This window comes from Eleutherodactylus coqui, chromosome 1 (genome assembly GCF_035609145.1).
Source record: "Eleutherodactylus coqui strain aEleCoq1 chromosome 1, aEleCoq1.hap1, whole genome shotgun sequence".
NCBI classification, from domain to species: domain Eukaryota; kingdom Metazoa; phylum Chordata; class Amphibia; order Anura; family Eleutherodactylidae; genus Eleutherodactylus; species Eleutherodactylus coqui.
In genome coordinates this window covers 119384821-119405747 of record NC_089837.1, presented here as the reverse complement: position 1 = coordinate 119405747, position 20927 = coordinate 119384821, and the positions used below count along the sequence as shown (strand labels likewise).

The 20927-nt window shown below is 47.2% G+C and overlaps 1 protein-coding gene across 1 annotated transcript in view; it reads right to left on the bottom strand.

Moving 5' to 3' along the window:
* LOC136626924 (guanylate cyclase soluble subunit beta-2-like) overlaps positions 1–20927 on the bottom strand; it is a 77515-nt gene that overhangs the window by 36236 nt on the left and 20352 nt on the right. Inside the window, exon 3 of the mRNA XM_066601910.1 lies at positions 20426–20520. Within this exon, the coding sequence (XP_066458007.1) occupies positions 20426–20520 (95 nt within the window). The remainder of the gene's footprint in view (positions 1–20425; positions 20521–20927) is intronic.

Here is a 20927-nt window from a genome sequence, read left to right as displayed (position 1 = left end):
ATTTCAGTTAAACCCCACATATGTGATATCGCTGCTACGCATGATGCTGCCGCAAATTTAGGCTGTGGGAAAATGATCACGGCATGCTGTATGTTAGCACGTTTTTTCACCTTGTGAGGTCTCCATTATTATAGTATTAAATAAGACCTCCCAGACACCGCAGAAAAACGCGCGTTTTTCCGGTATCACCAGCAGAGACTTTTTGGTTATGGCCACGGGATTCCTGCAGTGTTAAACTGTGGGGGTATCCCACTCCGTTCGTGGGCAGGAGCCCTTAGGCCTCATGCCCACGGCCGTGGCGGACTCCACCAGCGGAATATCGAAGTGGAGTCCCACACGGCGCCCCACAAGACCCCGCTAGACCCCACATATGGGATATCGCCGCTAGTCCCCTTTTTGCAGCGGTATGATGCTGCCACGGTTTTACGCTGCGGGAAAAAAATCACATGTTTTTCCGCTATTATCAGCAGAGACTTTTTGGTTATGTCCACGGGATTCCCTAATCTGGGCATGCTGTATATTAGCGCGTTTTTCTGCCATGAAAGGTCTCCATTAATATAGTATTAAAGGAGACCTCCTGGACGCCGCAAAAAAGGCATATTTTTTAACAATTACCAGCAGGGACTTTTTGGTTATGTCCGCATAATTCCCACTGCGTTAAACCGCAGAAGTATCCCGCTCCGTCCGTGGGCAAAAGCCCTTAGGCTTCATGCCCACGGCCATGGCGGACTCCGCCAGCGGAATATCGCAGTGGAGTCCCACAAGACCCCATACTCACCTCTCCGGATTGCATGACGCACCGCCGGTGGGTGATGACACGTAATCACAGCGGAAGTATAACGTGACGGATGGCTTCCTTTGACTACAACGAAAGCCGGACGCACGGTTTTCCGCGCCGATTAGAGCATGCCATGGTTTCTTTCATGCTGCAGAATTCTGCAGCATGAACATTGAACTATTAGGCCGGATGGCCATAGCCGGCGCGGGATTCGTGATATAACGTGTGTTATTCCGCAGTTCCTGGGAGGTCTCCATTAATACTGTATTAATGTAGACCGCACTCCACAGAATAGAACATGCCGTGATTTCTTTCCCGCGGTGTAAAGCTGCCTGTCCATGGGCGATTTTTCTCTGCCTTTCCCGCAGCGAACGCAGTGAACGTTTTCTATAGACTACTATAGAAAGCGCAGCCCCTCTGTCCATGAACGGAGAATTATGGAGTGCCCACAAGCGTGATTCTGCTGCGGACTTAAGGCTCCTGTCCACGGGCGTAGCCATATCTCGTGGCAGATCTCCGCCGCGGGAGTCTCTGCCGTGGAGCAGGGGAGAGCTGACGGCTCTCTGCGCAGAGCCTATCTGACAGATAGGCTCACTGCGAAGAATCGCGGCAAATCGCACCATGCTGCGATTTAAATCCCGCAAGCTTTAATTCTCCGCTCGTGGACAGCGGGGCTGCGCTTTCCATAGTAGTCTATAGAAAGTGTTTACTGCATTCGCCGCGGAAGACGCAGAGAAATATCACCCGTGAACTGTCAGCCTTACACTGCGGGAAAGAAATCGCGGCATGTTCTATCCTACTGCGTTATTCCGTGGTGTGAGGTCTCTATTAATATAGTATTAGAAAGCCTACAGAATTTATTCAGCAGCCGGCATGTCCACATACATACTGTATATCACATGTGTCAAACACAAAGCCCGCGGCCTCATTTTATGTGGCCCGTGGCGTACCGACGGCCGCTTACCACTGTAGCAATTACCAGCTGGGGTGCCACAGCTCCCCGCTGGTAATCACTGTTAGCACTGATCCCAATGCACACTCTGACGTCAGTGTGCAGCCGGGATCCTCCTCCCCTGAGTCCCTTGCTCTTCACTTCCACAGGAGAGGAGTCAGGGAGGAAGCGCTCCGGGCACACACACTGATGTCAGTGTGCATCCGGGCTCAGTGCGAGCAGAGGGGGAGCGGCGCTGACAGCAAGGAGGAGGTAAGTATATGGGTTGAGGGGTAACTATTATTACTGGGGTTAATATTACTATGGGGGGTATTATTACTGAGGGGGGTTTAATATTTCTGTGGGGGGGGGTTAATGTTACTGAGGGGGGTTAATATTGCTATGGGGGTTATTATTACTGACAGGGATAATATTATTACTAAGGGGGGTTAATATTACTATGGGGGGGTTAATATTGCTGAGTGGGATAATATTACTGTGGGGTTATTACTATTGAGAGGGTTAATATTACTATGGGGGTCGCTATTACTACTGGGGCCACTGTGGGAGTCACTATTACTACTGGGGCCATTGTGGGGGTCGCTATTACTACTGGGGCCACTGTGGGGGTCGCTATTACTACTTAGGGCCACTGTGGGGGGTCGTTATTACTACTAGGGCCACTGTGGGGGTTGTTTTACTACTGGGGCCACTATGGGGGTTGCTATTACTACTGGGACCACTGCGGGGGTCGCTATTACTAATTGGGCGACTGTGGGGGTCGCTATTACTAATTGGCCCACTGTGGGGGTCAATATCATTACTGGGGCCACTATGAGGGTCACTATTTTTACTGGGGCCACTATCAGAGTTATTATTACTACTGCGACCACTATAGGGGTCACTATTAGAGCTCGTTCACACGGATGTAATTGTATTTCGGTCGCATAAATACGCTACATATTTGCGCAATCGAAAATCGCTTATGCCTGCATATTTGGGCACGCAAAAAAGAACGCAGATGGGCCCACTGAAATGGTGCGCAAATATGCAGTGAATACATAGGTTTCCTGTGCATTCACCATGCATTTGCGTGTCCCATTGACTTCAATGGCCTATTGGGGTGCGTAGTACGCAACAAAATAGGTCCTGCTGTGTGAAAGTATACATTATGTGAATGAACTCATTGAAATCAATGGCTTCTATTCACTGTATATTATGTACGCAAATACGCTTGTGTGAACAAGGCTTTACTGTACTGTCTTGCAATCGGCCCTTTGAAGGTCACCATAAGCCCGGTGTGGCCCTCGGTGAAAATGAGTTTGACACCCCTGCTGTATATTATCTCTGGATTTTTTGCAGTGTGTTTTGTAACAGTTGCAAAACAATCTCATGCAATGCAAGACCATGTCTGTCTGAGCCGCTCACTAGGAGTTATTGGATACCAATAGTAGTATGACATGGAGAAAAAATAACATACAAATAGTGGATTTTATGCCAGTCATGGTAATCAGTCCTCAATTTTGACCCCTTGCTAGCCATGGGTGGAAACAACTATTCTATACAACAGGGGATTAAAATCTGGATTATTTTTAATGTTCTGTGGGTATTATATCGGCCATTTTTGCTTGTTGGGGCAGCAGTGTGGCAGAACAGTTCTAGTCTGATAGACCTAATAAGATATGTTATTTCTATCAGTCTACGGACTATTAGTATCCTGTAACTTCTAGAATGCGTTTTAGTGAGAAAGCAGTCATGACTTAAATGTAACAATGTGTACCCAAAGTAAGCCAACCAATAGGGGGTGTAGCGTTAGATAGAGGTGTCTGAGGATGCATTACATTTATCATCCAGTATTGGACATGCTGATAAATATGGCACATTGTTAGACTGGCTGGTCTGAATTTACACTATTAGACCTGATTAGTGCATCTGCAACGATAATATTGATTATTGCGGAAGATTTATGAAAACTGTCAAAGAACAAGCAGCTTTCATTTTTCAATAGCAGAATATGCAGTGAAAGCTGCATTGTGACTGGTTGCTAGGGGCAACAATGACAAGTGTTCTTTTAAAACGTGTCACAATGAATAAGCCCCGCCCCCTGCGTGTTATACTAGCCATTAAGATTCCATGACGCATCATTTCCATCTGCCACCCGAGGAAAACAGATCATCCGCTGGCCATCTGCTGCCATAAAATTTGAAGATCTGTGCGGACCCACGAACAGACAGAGCGAAGGTGAAGGTGCAATGCAGCTCATACTTACATGTAGTTGTAGTTGGGCTTTCTGTCACCCAGGGCAAAGATTTCATTCCCTGCCCCATCTTCAGCCTAAATACCCCGGCCAGGGTCAGTTGGTGCCCCTCCTGATAATACAGTGCGCCCTCAGTACTACCATAGAAACCCCTTGCTAAACCCATTCTAAAGGGTATATGGGACTCTTTGTTGCCCCATAGCAACCAATCACAGCACAGCTCTCATTTTATCTCAGCAGTATAAAAAAATGAGAGCTGAGCTGTGATTGGCTGCTATGAGCAATGAGGACCGATTTGATAAATTAGGCCACCAAAGTTAATGGCAGTTATACCCCAAAATGTTCTCTATCCAGAGGGACAGTCAGAGAGCCTGTACGGGCATTGTTACTACGGTTGTCATGGTAGCAGCAGCCATTTTAGTCCAGTCAGTTAGAGGGAGAGGGCATGCGGACCTGAATGTAAACTGAGCTAATAAGTCAGAAAGAGGAAAAAGGCGGAAAGTAAAGAGAAACAGGATAACTGGAGGGCGAGGAGAGAGTTATTATATGAAGTAAATAAAACACGATTAATACAAATTACTGAAGCCTCTGGAAATAGTAGAAATCTGAAAGAATGATATAATTATGATTGTGTATATAACAACTATAATGGGGGAAAATACAATCTAAGTAAGGTCACCTGCACATGGGTGGATTTGCATTGCAGAGTCTGCGGTGGGTGTTCGCCTCCGGACTCCACAGCAATGCCATAGCATGCAATGGCAAAATGCCATTTCATCTCCACAAGCAGAAACCGATTGCCATTTTCCATTCACGGAGAAGAAATCGCAGCATGCTGCAATTTTGTGCAGGCTACGCACAACCGAAAGCCGTCTGTCCTGCAGCACTACCGCAGTGAGCACTGCAGAAGTATTGTGGGATCCGCATCATTGCAGAGCGCTGGCGCGATGGAGTGCCGGCCAGCACATCCGCAACTGACTTTAGATGATGTCATGCATCTCCCATTGTCACAACGGATAACCCCGGCCCCTGTGTGCTAGATTAGCTATTATATCCCATGATGCATCATTTTCGAATGCCAACCATGGAAAACAATGGATCATTCGCCATTTATCTGCCACGGTAAAATATGAAGAAACCTGTGTGGACCAACCAATACAAAGTCCTGACGGCGTGAAGGTATTGAACACTCAGGCTTTGGCAGAATCAGAATTAGGGTGCCATTACTAGAACATAAACTATGGATTAAGAGTAAGACTAGAGATGAGCGAGCACCAAAATGCTCGGGTGCTCGTTACTCGGGACGAAATTTTCGCGATGCTCGAGGGTTCGTTTCGAATAACGAACCCCATTGAATTCAATGGGCGACCCGAGCATTTTTGTATATCGCTGATGCTCGCTAAGGTTTCCATTTGTGAAAATCTGGGCAATTCAAGAAAGTGATGGGAACGACACAGACACGGATAGGGCAGGCGAGGGGCTACATGTTGGGCTGCATCTCAAGTTTCCAGGTCCCACTATTAAGCCACAATAGCGGCAAGAGTGGGATCCCCCCTCCCAACAATTTTCTACTTCTGAAAAGCCCTCATTAGCAATGCATACCTTAGCTAAGCACCACACTACCTCCAACAAAGCACAATCACTGCCTGCATGACACTCCGCTGCCACTTCTCCTGGGTTACATGCTGCCCAACCCCCCCCCCCCCCCCCTGCACGACCCAGTGTCCACAGCGCACACCAAATTGTCCCGGCGCAGCCTTCAGCTGCCCTCATGCCACACCACCCTCATGTCTATTTATAAGTGCGTCTGCCATGAGGAGGAACCGTAGGCACACACTGCAGAGGGTTGGCACGGCTAGGCAGCGACCCTCTTTAAAAGGGGCGGGGTGATAGCCCACAATGCTGTACAGAAGCAATGAGAAATCCAATCCTGTGCCACCTCCATCTGGAGCTGCACACGTGGGCATAGCAATGTGCCACACACTATTCATTCTGTCAAGGTGTCTGCATGCCCCAGTCAGACCGCGTTTTTTTTATAAATAGTCACAGGCAGGTACAACTCCGCAATGGGAATTCCGTGTGCACCCACAGCATGGGTGGCTCCCTGGAACCCACCGGCTGTACATAAATGTATCCCATTGCAGTGCCCTGGACAGCAGAGCTAACGTCAGATGAAATGCAGGTGGGCTTCGGCCCACACTGCATGCTCCAGTCAGACTGGGGTTCTTTAAAAGTAGACACATGCAGTTACAACTCCCTGTGGACCCACAGCATGGGTGGGTGCCAGGAAGCCACCGGCGGTACATAAATATATCCCATTGCATTGCCCATCACAGCTGAGGTAATGTCATGTTATATGCAGGTGGGCTTCGGCCCACACTGCATGCCCCAGTCAGACTGGGGTTCTTTAGAAGTGGACACATGCAGTTACAACTCCGTGTGGACCGACAGCATGGGTGGCTCCCTGGAACCCACCGGCGGTACATAAATATATCTCATTGCATTGCCCATCACAGCTGAGGTAATGTCATGTTAAATGCAGGTGGGCTTCGGCCCACACTGCATGCCCCAGTCAGAATGAGGTTCTTTAGAAGTGGACACATGGAGTTACAACTCCGTGTGGACCGACAGCATGGGTGGCTCCCTGGAACCCACCGGCGGTACATAAATATATCCCATTGCATTGCCCATCACAGCTGAGGTAATGTCATGTTAAATGCAGGTGGGCTTCGGCCCACACTGCACGCCCCAGTCAGACTGGGGTTCTTTAGAAGTGGACACATGCAGTTACAACTCCGTGTGGACCGACAGCATGGGTGGGTGCCAGGAAGCCACCGGCAGTACATAAATATATCCCATTGCAGTGCCCAGCACAGCTGATGTAACGTCAGCTTTAATGCAGGTGGGCAAAAAATTAATTGGATTACACTGTAGGCGAGGACCCCAAAAAATAGGTGCACCAACAGTACTAATGTACCTCAGAAAAATTGCCCATGCCAAACCAAGAGGGCAGGTGAAACCCATTAATCGCTTTGGTTAATGTGGCTTAATTTGTAACTAGGCCTGGAGGCAGCCCAGTTAAAATAAAAATTGGTTCAGGTGCAAGTTTCAATGCTTTAATGAGCATTGAAACGTATAAAAATTGTTTACAAAAATTATATGACTGAGCCTTGTGGGCCTAAGAAAAATTGCCCGTTCGGCGTGATTACGTGAGGTTTCAGGAGGAGGAGCAGGAGGAGGAGGATGAATATAATACACAGATTGATGAAGCTAAAAGGTCCCCGTTTTTTATGGTGATAGAGAACGATGCTTCCATCCGCGGGTGCAGCCTACGTATTGTTTAGATATCGCTGCTGTCCGCTGGTGGGGAAGAAAAGTCTGGGGAAATCCAGGCTTTGTTCATCTTTATGAGTGTAAGCCTGTCGACACTGTCGGTTGACAGCCGGGTACGCTTATCCGTGATGATTCCCCCAGCCGCACTAAACACCCTCTCTGACAAGACGCTAGCCGCAGGACAAGCAAGCACCTCCAGGGCATACAGCGCGAGTTCAGGCCACGTGTCCAGCTTCGACACCCAGTAGTTGTAGGGGGCAGAGGAGTCATGGAGGACGGTCGTGCGATCGGCTACGTACCTCCTCACCATCCTTTTACAGTGCTCCCGCCGACTCAGCCTTGACTGGGGAGCGGTGACACAGTCTTGCTGGGGAGCCAGAAAGCTATCAAAGGCCTTAGAGAGTGTTCCCCTGCCTGTGCTGTACATGCTGCCTGATCTCCGCGCCTCCCCTGCTACCTGGCCCTCGAAACTGCGCCTTCTGCCACTAGCACTGTCGGATGGGAATTTTACCATCAGCTTGTCCACCAGGGTCCTGTGGTATAGCATCACTCTCGAACCCCTTTCCTCTTCGGTTTATGAGAGTGGAAAGGTTCTCTTTATACCGTTGGTCGAGCAGTGTGTACACCCAGTAATCCATAGTGGCCAGAATGCGTGTAACGCGAGGGTCACGAGAAAGGCATCCTAACATGAAGTCAGCCATGTGTGCCAGGGTACCTGTACGCAACAGATGGCTGTCCTCACTAGGAAGATCACTTTCAGGATCCTCCTCCTCCTCAGGCCATACACGCTGAAAGGATGACAGGCAAGCAGCATGGGTACCCTCAGCAGTGGGCCAAGCTGTCTCTTCCCCCTCCTCCTCATGCTCCTCCACCTCCTCCTCCTCAACGCGCTGAGATATAGACAGGAGGGTGCTCTGACTATCCAGTGACATACTGTCTTCCCTGTTTCCAAGCGCAAAGCGTCTGCCTTTATGCTTTGCAGGGAACTTCTCAAGAGGCATAGCAGAGGAATGGTGATGCTAATGATTGCAGCATTGCCGCTCACCATCTGGGTAGACTCCTCAAAGTTTCCAAGGACCTGGCAGATGTCTGCCAACCAGGCCCACTCTTCTGTAAAGAATTGAGGAGGCTGACTCCCACTGCGCCGCCCATGTTGGAGTTGGTATTCCACTATAGCTCTACGCTGCTCATAGAGCCTGGCCAACATGTGGAGCGTAGAGTTCCACCGTGTGGGCACGTCGCACAGCAGTCGGTGCACTGGCAGATTAAACTGATGTTGCAGGGTGCGCAGGGTGGCAGCGTCCGTGTGGGACTTGCGGAAATGTGCGCAGAGGCGGCGCACCTTTCCGAGCAGGTCTGACAAGCGTGGCTAGCTTTTCAGAAAGCGCTGAACCACCAAATTAAAGACGTGGGCCAGGCATGGCACGTGCGTGAGGCTGCCGAGCTGCAGAGCCGCCACCAGGTTACGGCCGTTGTCACACACGACCATGCCCGGTTGGAGGCTCAGCGGCGCAAGCCAGCGGTCGGTCTGCTCTGTCAGACCCTGCAGCAGTTCGTGGGCCGTGTGCCTCTTATCTCCTAAGCTGAGTAGTTTCAGCACGGCCTGCTGACGCTTGCCCACCGCTGTGCTGCCACGCCGCGCGACACCGACTGCTGGCGACGTGCTGCTGACACATCTTGATTGCGAGACAGAGGTTGCGTAGGAGGAGGGTGGTTTAGTGGAGGAAGCATACACCGCCGCAGATACCACCACCGAGCTGGGGCCCGCAATTCTGGGGGTGGGTAGGACGTGAGCGGTCCCAGGCTCTGACTCTGTCCCAGCCTCCACTAAATTCACCCAATGTGCCGTCAGGGAGATATAGTGGCCCTGCCCACCTGTGCTTGTCCACGTGTCTGTTGTTAAGTGGACCTTGGCAGTAACCGCGTTGGTGAGGGCGCGTACAATGTTGCGGGAGACGTGGTCGTGCAGGGCTGGGACGGCACATCAGGAAAAGTAGTGGCAACTGGGAACTGAGTAGCGCGGGGCCGCCGCCGCCGCCGCCATCATGCTTTTGAAAGCCTCCGTTTCCACAAGCCTATACGGCAGCATCTCCAGGCTGATCAATTTGGCTATGTGCACGTTTAACGCTTGAGCGTGCGGGTGCGTGGCGGCGTACTTGCGCTAGCGACGGCTAGACGCTGCGCTGAGAGACATTGGTGGATGAGGCCGAGGACAGCGGAGGTGAGGATGTGGGTGCAGGCCAGGAGACGGTAGTGCCTGTGTCCTGAGAGGGGGGTTGGATCTCAGTGGCAGGTTGGGGCACAGGGGGAGAGGCAGTGGTGCAACCGGAGGCGGTGAATGGCCTTCGTCCTACCTTGTGGGGTGCTTGCCATCATATGTCTGCGCATGCTGGTGGTGGTGGCTCCCCGACTGATCTTGGCGCGACAAAGGTTGCACACCACTGTTCATCGGTCGTTTGCACTCTCAGTGAAAAACTGCCAGACCTTTGAGCACCTCGGCCTCTGCAGGGTGGCATGGCGCGAGGGGGCGCTTTGGGCAACAGTTGGTGGATTATTCGGTCTGGCCCTGCCTCTACCCCTGGCCACCGCACTGCCTCTTCCAACCTGCCCTGCTGCTGCACTTGCCTCCCCCTCTGAAGACCTGTCCTCAGTAGGCTTAGCAAACCAGGTGGGGTCAGTCACCTCATCGTCCTGCTGCTCTTCCTCCGAATCCTCTGTGCACTCCTCCCTCGGACTTACTCCAATTACTACTACCTGAGTGATAGACAACTGTGTCTCATCGTCATCGTCCTCCTCACCCACTGAAAACTCTTGAGACAGTTGCCGGAAGTCCCCAGCCTCATCCCCCGGACCCCGGGAACTTTCCAAAGGTTGGGCATCGACAAACCCCTCCGGTGGGAGAGGAACCATTGCTGCCCATTTTGGGCAGGGGCCCGGGAACAGTTCCTGGAAGTCTGCCTGCTCCTCAGAATGTGCCATTGTAATGGAGTGAGGAGGCTGGGAGGAAGGAGGAGCAGCAGCCAGAGGATTCAGAGTTGCAGCAGTGGACGGCGCAGAACTCTGGGTGGTCGATAGATTGCTGGATGCACTTTCTGCCATCCACGACAGGACCTGCTCACGCTGCTCATTTTCTAATAAAGGTCTACCGCGTGGACCCATTAATTGTGAGATGAATGTGGGGACGCCAGAAACGTGCCTTTCTCCTAATCCCGCAGCAGTCAGCTGCGATACACCTGGATCAGGAGCTCGGCCTGCGCCCACACCCTGACTTGGGCCTCCGCGTCCTCGCCCGCGTCCTCTAGGCCTACCCCTACCCCTCATCATGGTGTATTACGAGTAGAGCAGAAACAGAGCGCTGTAATTAAATGTGCCGCTTATTGGCCTCTGGTTGGAGGCTGACTTCGCTTACGGAACGCACAGCAGAGCCAGGAAAGAATTTTGCGCAAGCCCGCTGTAACACTTAGCTGGCTGCGTATTAATTAGGACTACTACCCCCAGCAGAGACACAGTACAGTCAGGACAGTCACAGGCAGCCCAAATATATATTTTTTTCCCAAATTTTTTGGAAAAGCCACTGCCTATATAGACAGTATATGTCTTTCACGTTTTTCACTGTCCCTGCCTCAGCACTACTGGCCCTATACTATGTAAAATTACTGCAGACTAAGGACATAATGCTCTGCACGGCCGATATACAAAAAAAAAAGGTGCAACACTGCAAAAAGCAGCCTCAACAGTACTGCACACGGTCAGATGTGGCCCTAAGAAGGACCGTTGGGGTTCTTGAAGCCTAAAATCAGTCCTAACACTCTCCCTATAGCAGCTCCAGCATCAGCAGCACTTTCCCTGAGCTATGTCAGAATGCATCTGTGGCGAGCCGCGGGAGGGGCCGATTTATATACTCGGGTGACACCTGATCTCGCCAGCCACTCACTGCAGGGGTGTGGTATAGGGCTGGAACGTCGCAGGGGGAAGTTGTAATGCCTTCCCTGTCTTTCTATTGGCCAGAAAAGCGCGCTAACGTCTCAGAGATGAAAGTGAAAGTAACTCGAACATCGCGTGGTACTCGCCTCTAGTAACGAGCATCTCGAACACGCTAATACTTGAACGAGCATCAAGCTCGGACGAGTACGTTCGCTCATCTCTAAGTAAGACCCATTTACATGGGCCGATGATCGCTAAAAGATCGACAGTTTGAGTGACAGCTTTGACCGATTATTTTGCATAAACTATTAAGTAGCTACTCATGCGCAGAAGACCTGTGCGGCGCGAGCACGCCGGAGCGGCCCCTTTAGCGCAAGCGCGTCTAATCGAGGCAGAAGAAGGCTTCGGTCGGCGCCATGGAGACAGGGACGCCAACACCGGAGGGGGTAAGTGTATAACTTCTGTATGGCCAATATTTAATGCACGATGTATATTACAAAGTGCATTAATATGGCCATACAGAAGTGCTTAACACCACTTGCCTTCACGGGACAACCCCTTTAAGGGCAATTAGGTGTGCAAATGAAGCCTTAGCTGAAAGCAGGTAATAGCCTGAGGCTATTATCTGTGCTCAGTTCCTTTGTTCTCCACGGGAAAACAATGCTATCAGCACTCCCCGTGGAGAACTGCTGATAAGGCTGAATGACGATTTTTGAAGTTGGACAGAATTTACCGATCAGCTAGCAGTGCCCGAAAAGTGCACAATGGGCGCACATTTAGACGCAAGGATTATCGATAAAATGATCGCCAATTAGTGATTTTTTTTTTTGTGATCAACGGCTTGTGTAAATGGGCCTTTAGGCTTTCTGTCACCCAGGGCAAAGATTTCATTTCGTGCCCCACCTCTATGTCTACATTAAGCCTGAAGATTGTTGGTGCCCCTCCTAGTACCCAATATTAGGGCCAGATACTTTGCAAGACCACCTGCTACACCCACTCCCAGGGGGACATATGTTATATCCATAGCGACAGTAAGAAAGCCAGTATGGGCATTGTTACCACTGTTGCCATGGTAGCAGCAGCCATTTTGGTAAACAGGTATGCAGCTACTGGGCCTAAATGTTGCCTTTTTACTCCACCAGTCAGCGACTACTCTGGAGATGCAACCTAGGGATTCGTGGCAGCAAAGTTCAGATCCCTGTACAGGGGTTAAAGGGTAAAAACCTGCGGTCCCTAGATCCTGCTGTCCAGAGTAGCCAGCGCCAAATCTGGCAGTGGAAGTGCAGTTGCTGAACAGGCAATTCCTGACACGACAATGTTACAGGAATTTAGCATTATAGGAAATGTGAGAGTAAATAATTAGAAGTTAAAGGGGTTTTCCAGTGAAATACTATTGATGAACTATCATCAGGATAGGTCATCAGTAGTTGATTGGTCAGGGTCCCAAGCGACGTACGCTTGCCAATCAGCTGTGCGAAGTATGCTGTCAGCACTGCAATACCACAGAGGTTGTAACCGAAGTCTCCACGCCGACCTATATGTAGTGGCCGGCGCCATTATTTCAATGAGAGCCGTGCCTGCAGTTACAAGCGCCGGACACTACATGGAAGGTCGACATGGAGTTTTCTGCTTCAAATACACAGAGATTTGAGCGGAAGCCTCTGCGCCAATGTCTGTATAGTGGCCTGCGCTTGCAACTGTAGGCACAGCTAGCGTTGATTTTAATGAGAGCCATGTCTGCAGTTACAAGCACCGGCCACTACACAGAGGTCAGCGCGGAGACTTCCGCTGCTTCCGCTCCAACCTGTGTTATTGCGGCGCTGACAGCATGCGCCCACTCAGCGGATCGGTCGGGGTCCCGGGCAATGGACCCCAGCCGATCAACTATTGATGACCTATCCTGATGATAGGTCATCAATAGTATTTCACTGGAAAACCCCTTTAAGTTCAAGATGGTATATGGGGGGAGGGGTAGGGTTTGTGGCATAGGGAGGGAGGTGGTGGGGATTTGTGCTATAGGGAGGGAGGTGGAGGGGATTTGTGGCACGAGGAGGGAGGGTGTGTATAGAGCAAATAGTTTTACTCACTGATGCAGATTCTGTTTGTTGAGTCTAACATGGGCTGATGCTTATCTCTACTGATTACCCAGTACTGACTCCACAGCTTGTTGTTTTCTTTGTAGCCTGTTTGCTCCACCAGTCAACAACCACTCTGGAGATGCAACCTAGGGATTCGTAGCAGCGAAGTCCAGATCCCTGTACAGGGGTTAAAGGGTGAAAACCTGCGGTCCCTAGATCCTGCTATCAAGAGTAGCCACTGCCAAGTCTGGCTGTGGAAGTGCAGTTCCTGAACTGGCAATTCTAAACACAACAATATTACAGGAATTTAGCTTTATACTGTCAGCACTGCAATAACACAGAGGTCAGAGCCGAAGTCTCCAGCCGACCTATATGTAGTGACTAAGTTTGTTAATTTTAATGAGAGCCATGCCTGCGGTTTCAAGCATCGGCCACTAAACAGAGGTCAGCGCGGAGACTACCGCTGCTTCTGCTGCAACCTCTATCTTACTGCGGCGCTGACAGCATGCACCCACTCATCTAATCAGTTGGGGTCCCGAGTGATGGACCCCAGACAATCAACTATTGATGACCTATCCTGATGATAGGTCATTCGTAGTATTTCACTGGAAAACCCCTTTAAGTTCGAGATGCTATACGGGGTGAGGGGCAGGGTTCGTGGGATAGGGAGGGAGGTGGTGGAGGTTTGTGGGATAGGGGGGAGGTGGTGGAGGTTTGCAGGATAGGGAGGGAGGTGGTAGAGGTTTGTGGGATAGGGAGGGAGATGGTGGGGGTTTGCGGGAAAGGGAGGGAGGTGGTGCGGGTTTGTGGCATATTGGGGGAGGTGGTGGAAGTATGCGGGATAGGGAGGGAGGGAGGGAGATAGTGGGGGTTTGTGGGATGGGGGGAGGTGGTGAAGGTTTGTCGTATAGGTAAGGAGGTGGTGGGGGTTTGTGGGATAAGGAGGGAGGTGGTGGAGGTTTGTGGGATAGGGAAGGAGGTGGTGTGGGTTTGTAGTATAGGGGGAAAGATGGTGGAGGTTTGTGGGATAGGTAAGGAGGTGGTGGGGGTTTGTGGGATAGGGAGGCAGGTGGTGGAGGTTTGTGGCAGGAGGTGGTGAGGGGTTGTGGGATAGGGAGAGAGGTGGTGGAGGTTTGTGGGATAGGTAAGTAGGGAAGGTGTGCATGAGAAATTTATATTTTAAATTTAGTAATGTTTTAAAGGAGTACGCCGATTCCAACAGGTTAGCCCCTAACAATGGGGGAGGGGATAACTAACTGATCAGTGGGGGTCCGACTGCTGGGACCCCCACTGATTACAAAGAACTGGGGCCCAGTCGGTCCCTGAATTAAGGAAGGCCAGATTGAGCAGTGCGGGAAGCACAGGTTGGGCAAGCGCAATGTCCTCCATTCATTTCAATAAGAACGCCAAAGATTCCCGAGTCAAACATTCTCATTGAAATGAATAGAGTGCAGTGTGCCTGTCCGACCTCTTCTTCCTGCACTGCTAAACTTGTGCTCCCTTCATTCGGGTACGATCAACCCCCTGTTCTAGTGATCAGTGGGGGTCCTAGTGGTCGGACCGCCACCGATCAGCTAGTTATTCTCCATCCATAGATAGGGGATAACACGTTGGAACCCTTTAATGCTTTTAGCTAGAATACCTACTAAAATAAACATCTGCTAACTACTTGAATAAAAATTATTATTTTTTCAAAACCAGGCGTGTCTATAGCTTATTCTTATGAAACTGTTCAGTGTTACCAAATATAATTCACAGAGGCAGAGGGATATAGAAGAAAGGCTTTCTCAAAATATTCACTGGGTATATCCCTTAAAATATAACTTTTATTAATCAATAAATATAAAATGATTGGGCTTCACAAAAAACAGACAAACTGGAACTAACAAACACAGAGCAAGAATTTTAAACCCTGGAAAAGGACCAGAGAAAATATATGCAATTGACACCTCTATTACAATGCAGAAGTATCCTGCAACGTGAGACACTCTAATGCACTCTTTTTCAGTCACCATTGGGGATGGATGTCACCCAAAGATTAGAGGACCATATTAGGATGCGTCCTTCACAAAAAGATGAAAGGAGGATGATCGTTCCATCAAGGTAAGTGGTTTACGGAACACCTCCAATGGTGACGTACATTCGGGCTCCTATTGTGTCTCATCAACAAGGATCAGAATTATTAGAGGTGAAATGACAAGAGGCCACCAGGCCTATGTCTTCTTAGTACACAAACCCTCTTAAATAAGAGATAAAATCTGGTTCTTGACCAGGTAACTGCCCTATCTGGATAATAGCACCGGGCTAAAGATGCTGAAACAGTAGGACACCAGCAGCAGCCTATGATAGGTCCTTGTCCGTGATGAAAAAAGAACTGTATATAGTTTCTTTTAGAATGGACAAACCACAAGCAAAGCTTCTGCTGATGCCCCCCGAGAAAAAATACACAAGTGGCTGATAGATTATCAACCACAGGTTATCAATCAATGAAGAATCAAATTCTGCTAGAAATAACCAAAGAACCACCATTAAGGTACTGATGCGTTCTCATGCAGAATATAGCTTCAATAACCATTCAGGACAAGATTCAGAAAAACCTTCTGAGAGAATTATTAATGCAGAAATGGTTCGTACTGGTTCAACGCGTTTCTGTCATACACAGACTCATCAGGAACCGTAATCTATGATGGTGTCATCAGACACGAAATTGTCCTTGGTAGTTATAACGTTTCTCTAATCTATGATACAAAGGTGCCATACACTGAAAATAATGCTGTTATCAGGCAATGAATATGAAACCCTGAACTTCCCTAAGTAGTTAAGTCCTCCTAGATGAGAAAAGGAGGAATTCGCTCCTCTAGATAAACCTAACCAGATTAAAAGGGACACTAAAATAGAAGATAACGCGTCCCAAATAACCCAAAAATTGATTAAACCCCTAAAAAAGGGGAGTTTTGGGATAGAAATGACAAATTGGGAACAATATCCACAGAAAACCAGCAACCCCACGATATGTGGAGAAAGCTTCTAACAAAAAGGTAAACCCTAATCCGGTAGGAGACAGAGCAAAAAGTTGGAAGGAAAGAGTGAGAACAGCAGCTCCTGTCTTGATGGTAGACAGGAGGGAAAAAAAAAAAAAAACATCAAGACAGGAGCTGCTGTTCTCACTCTTTCCTTCCAACTTTTTGCTCTGTCTCCTACCGGATTAGGGTTTACCTTTTTGTTAGAAGCTTTCTCCACATATCGTGGGGTTGCTGGTTTTCTGTGGATATTGTTCCCAATTTGTCATTTCTATCCCAAAACTCCCCTTTTTTAGGGGTTTAATCAATTTTTGGGTTATTTGGGACGCGTTATCTTCTATTTTAGTGTCCCTTTTAATCTGGTTAGGTTTATCTAGAGGAGCGAATTCCTTCTTTTCTCATCTAGGAGGACTTAACTACTTAGGGAAGTTCAGGGTTTCATATTCATTGCCTGATAACAGCATTATTTTCAGTGTATGGCACCTTTGTATCATAGATTAGAGAAACGTTATAACTACCAAGGACAATTTCGTGTCTGATGACACCATCATAGATTACGGTTCCTGATGAGTCTGTGTATGACAGAAACGCGTTGAACCAGTACGAACCATTTCTGCATTAATAATTCTCTCAGAAGGTTTTTCTGAATCTCGTCCTGAATGGTTATTGAAGCTATATTCTGCATGAGAACGCATCAGTACCTTAATGGTGGTTCTTTGGTTATTTCTAGCAGAATTTGATTCTTCATTGATTGATAACCTGTGGTTGATAATCTATCAGCCACTTGTGTATTTTTTCTCGGGGGGCATCAGCAGAAGCTTTGCTTGTGGTTTGTCCATTCTAAACGAAACTATATACAGTTCTTTTTTCATCACGGACAAGGACCTATCATAGGCTGCTGCTGGTGTCCTACTGTTTCAGCATCTTTAGCCCGGTGCTATTATCCAGATAGGGCAGTTACCTGGTCAAGAACCAGATTTTATCTCTTATTTAAGAGGGTTTGTGTACTAAGAAGACATAGGCCTGGTGGCCTCTTGTCATTTCACCTCTAATAATTCTGATCCTTGTTGATGAGACACAATAGGAGCCCGAATGTACGTCACCATTGGAGGTGTTCCGTAAACCACTTACCTTGATGGAACGATCATCCTCCTTTCATCTTTTTGTGAAGGACGCATCCTAATATGGTCCTCTAATCTTTATTGGGTGACATCCATCCCCAATGGTGACTGAAAAAGAGTGCATTAGAGTGTCTCACGTTGCAGGATACTTCTGCATTGTAATAGAGGTGTCAATTGCATATATTTTCTCTGGTCCTTTTCCAGGGTTTAAAATTCTTGCTCTGTGTTTGTTAGTTCCAGTTTGTCTGTTTTTTGTGAAGCCCAATCATTTTATATTTATTGATTAATAAAAGTTATATTTTAAGGGATATACCCAGTGAATATGTTCAGTGTTACCACCATTAATGGCTCTCTCCTTTCAAACTTTTTAGGAGGGAGCTCCCTCTGTGTCGCTGTGTTGTCATGGCAACAGGACGCCAGATACAGGTGTCCTGCTCTGCCAGCAACTAAATCAATAGTGTACAAAAAATAAAATACTTTTTTCCCCTTTTTAAAAAAAAACCCTCTTTTGCTCTTCTTTCCCCTATTTTCATGAAGAGCAAAAGATGGTTTTTAAAAAGAAAAAAAATGTTTTATTTTATTTTTTGTACACTACTAGTTTAGTCGCTGGCAGAGCAGGACGCCTGTATCTGGCGTCCTGTTGCCATGACAACCCAGAGACACAGAGGGAGCTCCTTCCCTCTGTGAAGCCTTTCCACGTCTCCACCGAGCTGCTGCTCTCTGCAGCTCCCTGAAGGTGGCTGAAGGTGTGTATAAAAGCAGCCAATCAGCAGCTAGCACAGAGCTCTGGGCACAGAAGTGAGGGTGTGTATGTGGCTGCCAATAAGAAGCTCTGGGCGTTCTCTTCACCTCAGACCATCTCCACTCAGCAACCTGGTGGTGACAAGATACAAGAATACGGGAACTCTGGAGGTATTATTCCATCTCCTTTATTAGCATAGGGGTAAATTCCTTTCTTTAGTCCTGCTTGGTTGTTAGCTAAAGGAAAACCAATGGGAGAATGTATCAACTTATCATCCGGATATTAAATAGAGTCTGTTAGCAGTTTAAATACCGCAAAGCTGCTGACAGCTCTATGTGCGGTCAAAAACACATGGGTGTAGGCACAACTACACTTGCCGCTATGGAGCGTAGTTGCGCATGAACTGGGGTTTTGTTGTTTTTTTTTCAGGCCATTCAAACTCGAGTTTGTAAAAAACAGCGGGAAGATAATATTAATTATGTGCGAGAAATAGGGCTCCTATCTTTTCTCACCCATACTAATAATGGGCAAGAATACCACCAATGAAAGTAAAACCATTAAAATCAATGGTTTCATTTTTTCGCATCTGAAGAGGCCCTAAGGGTTGGGAAGCGGCTCTATAGCATACCCGCATGTCTTGTCAGTATCACCATCTTGTAGGAATAAAACTTCAATTGAATGTACTACTGCTACCAATAGTGCCATGAAGTTGGAACCTCTCTGTGAATTGCCCTGGGTACTCTCTGTTGAGCTGATGCACAAATCTTATTGACAGCTGTAGCTTTCTCCTGATTGGATACTATGGTTGTGAACCACATACAGGTATGCTGCAAAATTACTCCCTAGGCTCTATACAGAACTGTCACCAGTGCCAGTGCTGAAAGACCCCTTCTAAGTAGCATAGGATCAAGCCATGCCCTTAGACCTACAGAGCAGAGTTTATGAATGAGGGTGTGAGGGGAAGGCTCTGTTCACATCTGCATTGATGGCTCCAATCTAAGATCTGGCACAAAATCCCAGACAAAATAGTACAGCATGTTGCACTATCTTGCCCGGTAAAATGCCAGGTGGCATGACGGAACTTGACAGAATCTATTACAGTTAGTGGGGTCAATCGAGCATGTTTGTGTCAGTCAAGGGCAGAATTCGGCACTTCCATTATTTTTGATGTTTGGCTTATATTATGGATCCAAAGAACAAAAGCTCTAGCACATATGTGAACAGAGCCTAAGTGTTGTCCATACCTTTATTTTATTTCTTGTTTTGTTTCTTTTCAAATTTATTTGTTACTTTAAGCAATATCTCCATAAAACTAAACACGTAATTCAGGGGAATTGCTGATTTAATTACTGAATGTCTATGCCTAATATAAGATACTAGCTGATATACCCGGCTTTACCCGAGTTAATTTGGTACTGGTGTTTATCTTGTGTTCACACGGAAAATCTTATGAAGTCGTGGTTACTTTAGAGATACCGAGGAAAAAATATGTTCACCATTTTGCATGGTTCTTTGCTTTACCCAGAAAACACCACGTGGAGGTAACCATGCGACGTTTCCTTTATATAAAATGACATGAGGAAGTGAGAGAATTAGATTCCGTATGTAAAATTTGGACGCTAATTCTTTTGCGCATAGAATTGAATAATCGAGTTGGGGCCCATTAACTTTTCCTATTTATGACATAATCAATGCTTGTGCCAAATTTCAAATTTCCATGACATCGGGAAGTGAGAGAATTAGATTCCGTACGTAAAATTTGGACGCTAAATTTTTTTGCCCTTAGAATTGAATAATCGAGTTGGGACCCATTAACTTTTCCTATTTATGACATAATAATCTATGCTTGTGCCAAATTTCAAGAGAGAATTAGATTCCGTACATAAAATTTGGACGCTAATTTTTTGCACTTAGAATTAAATAATCGAGTTGGGACCAATTACATTCTCTTATTTATGACATAATCAATGCTCGTGCCAAATTTCATGTTTCTACGACATCAGGAAGTGAGAGAATTAGATTCCATACATAAAATTTGGACGCTAATTCTTTTGCGCTAGAATTGAATAATCGAGTCTTTATATATGTAGATGTAGATGTATACACACATACAATATGTATATATGACATGATTCTTGTCTATTACAACCTTATTAATTAAATTCATTAGAAGAATGTCAACAAATGAGATTACTGAACACACCGAGGCCCAATATCACAAAATGTTCCATGCCTACTTACCCAACATCTGACAGGCCTTTTCCACTAACTGCAATGTAATTTCATCTTTGTAAACCTCATACGTCATGAAGGTGTCTTGCACTCCAGTTTTAACCCTGTTTTAAGCAATATAAATCATAAATATAAAACTGGTCAATGATCTGACATGTTGAAACATGGCTGAAAACATTTTCCTTCTATCATTTCCCAAGTAGACCAGAAATTGTGCCTTTACAATAATGCAATAAATCTAAATAATTACTTCCATACACATTTCAACTGCATGATTGCGGTCACTAAATTAAAAGAATAAATCTAATGACTCACATCCCACAATGTTCCCCCTGTTATACTAGAAAATGTAATTTTGCACTAGAATAAAAAATGTGATCATAACATACATTAATATTGTAAAATTATTTCCCTTTAAGTGCAATTATTAATTTGGAATTGCAACATCAGACATAACATTACAGCTATTCATGGGACTTAAATAGAACTTTAATAACACAGAATTGTAGAA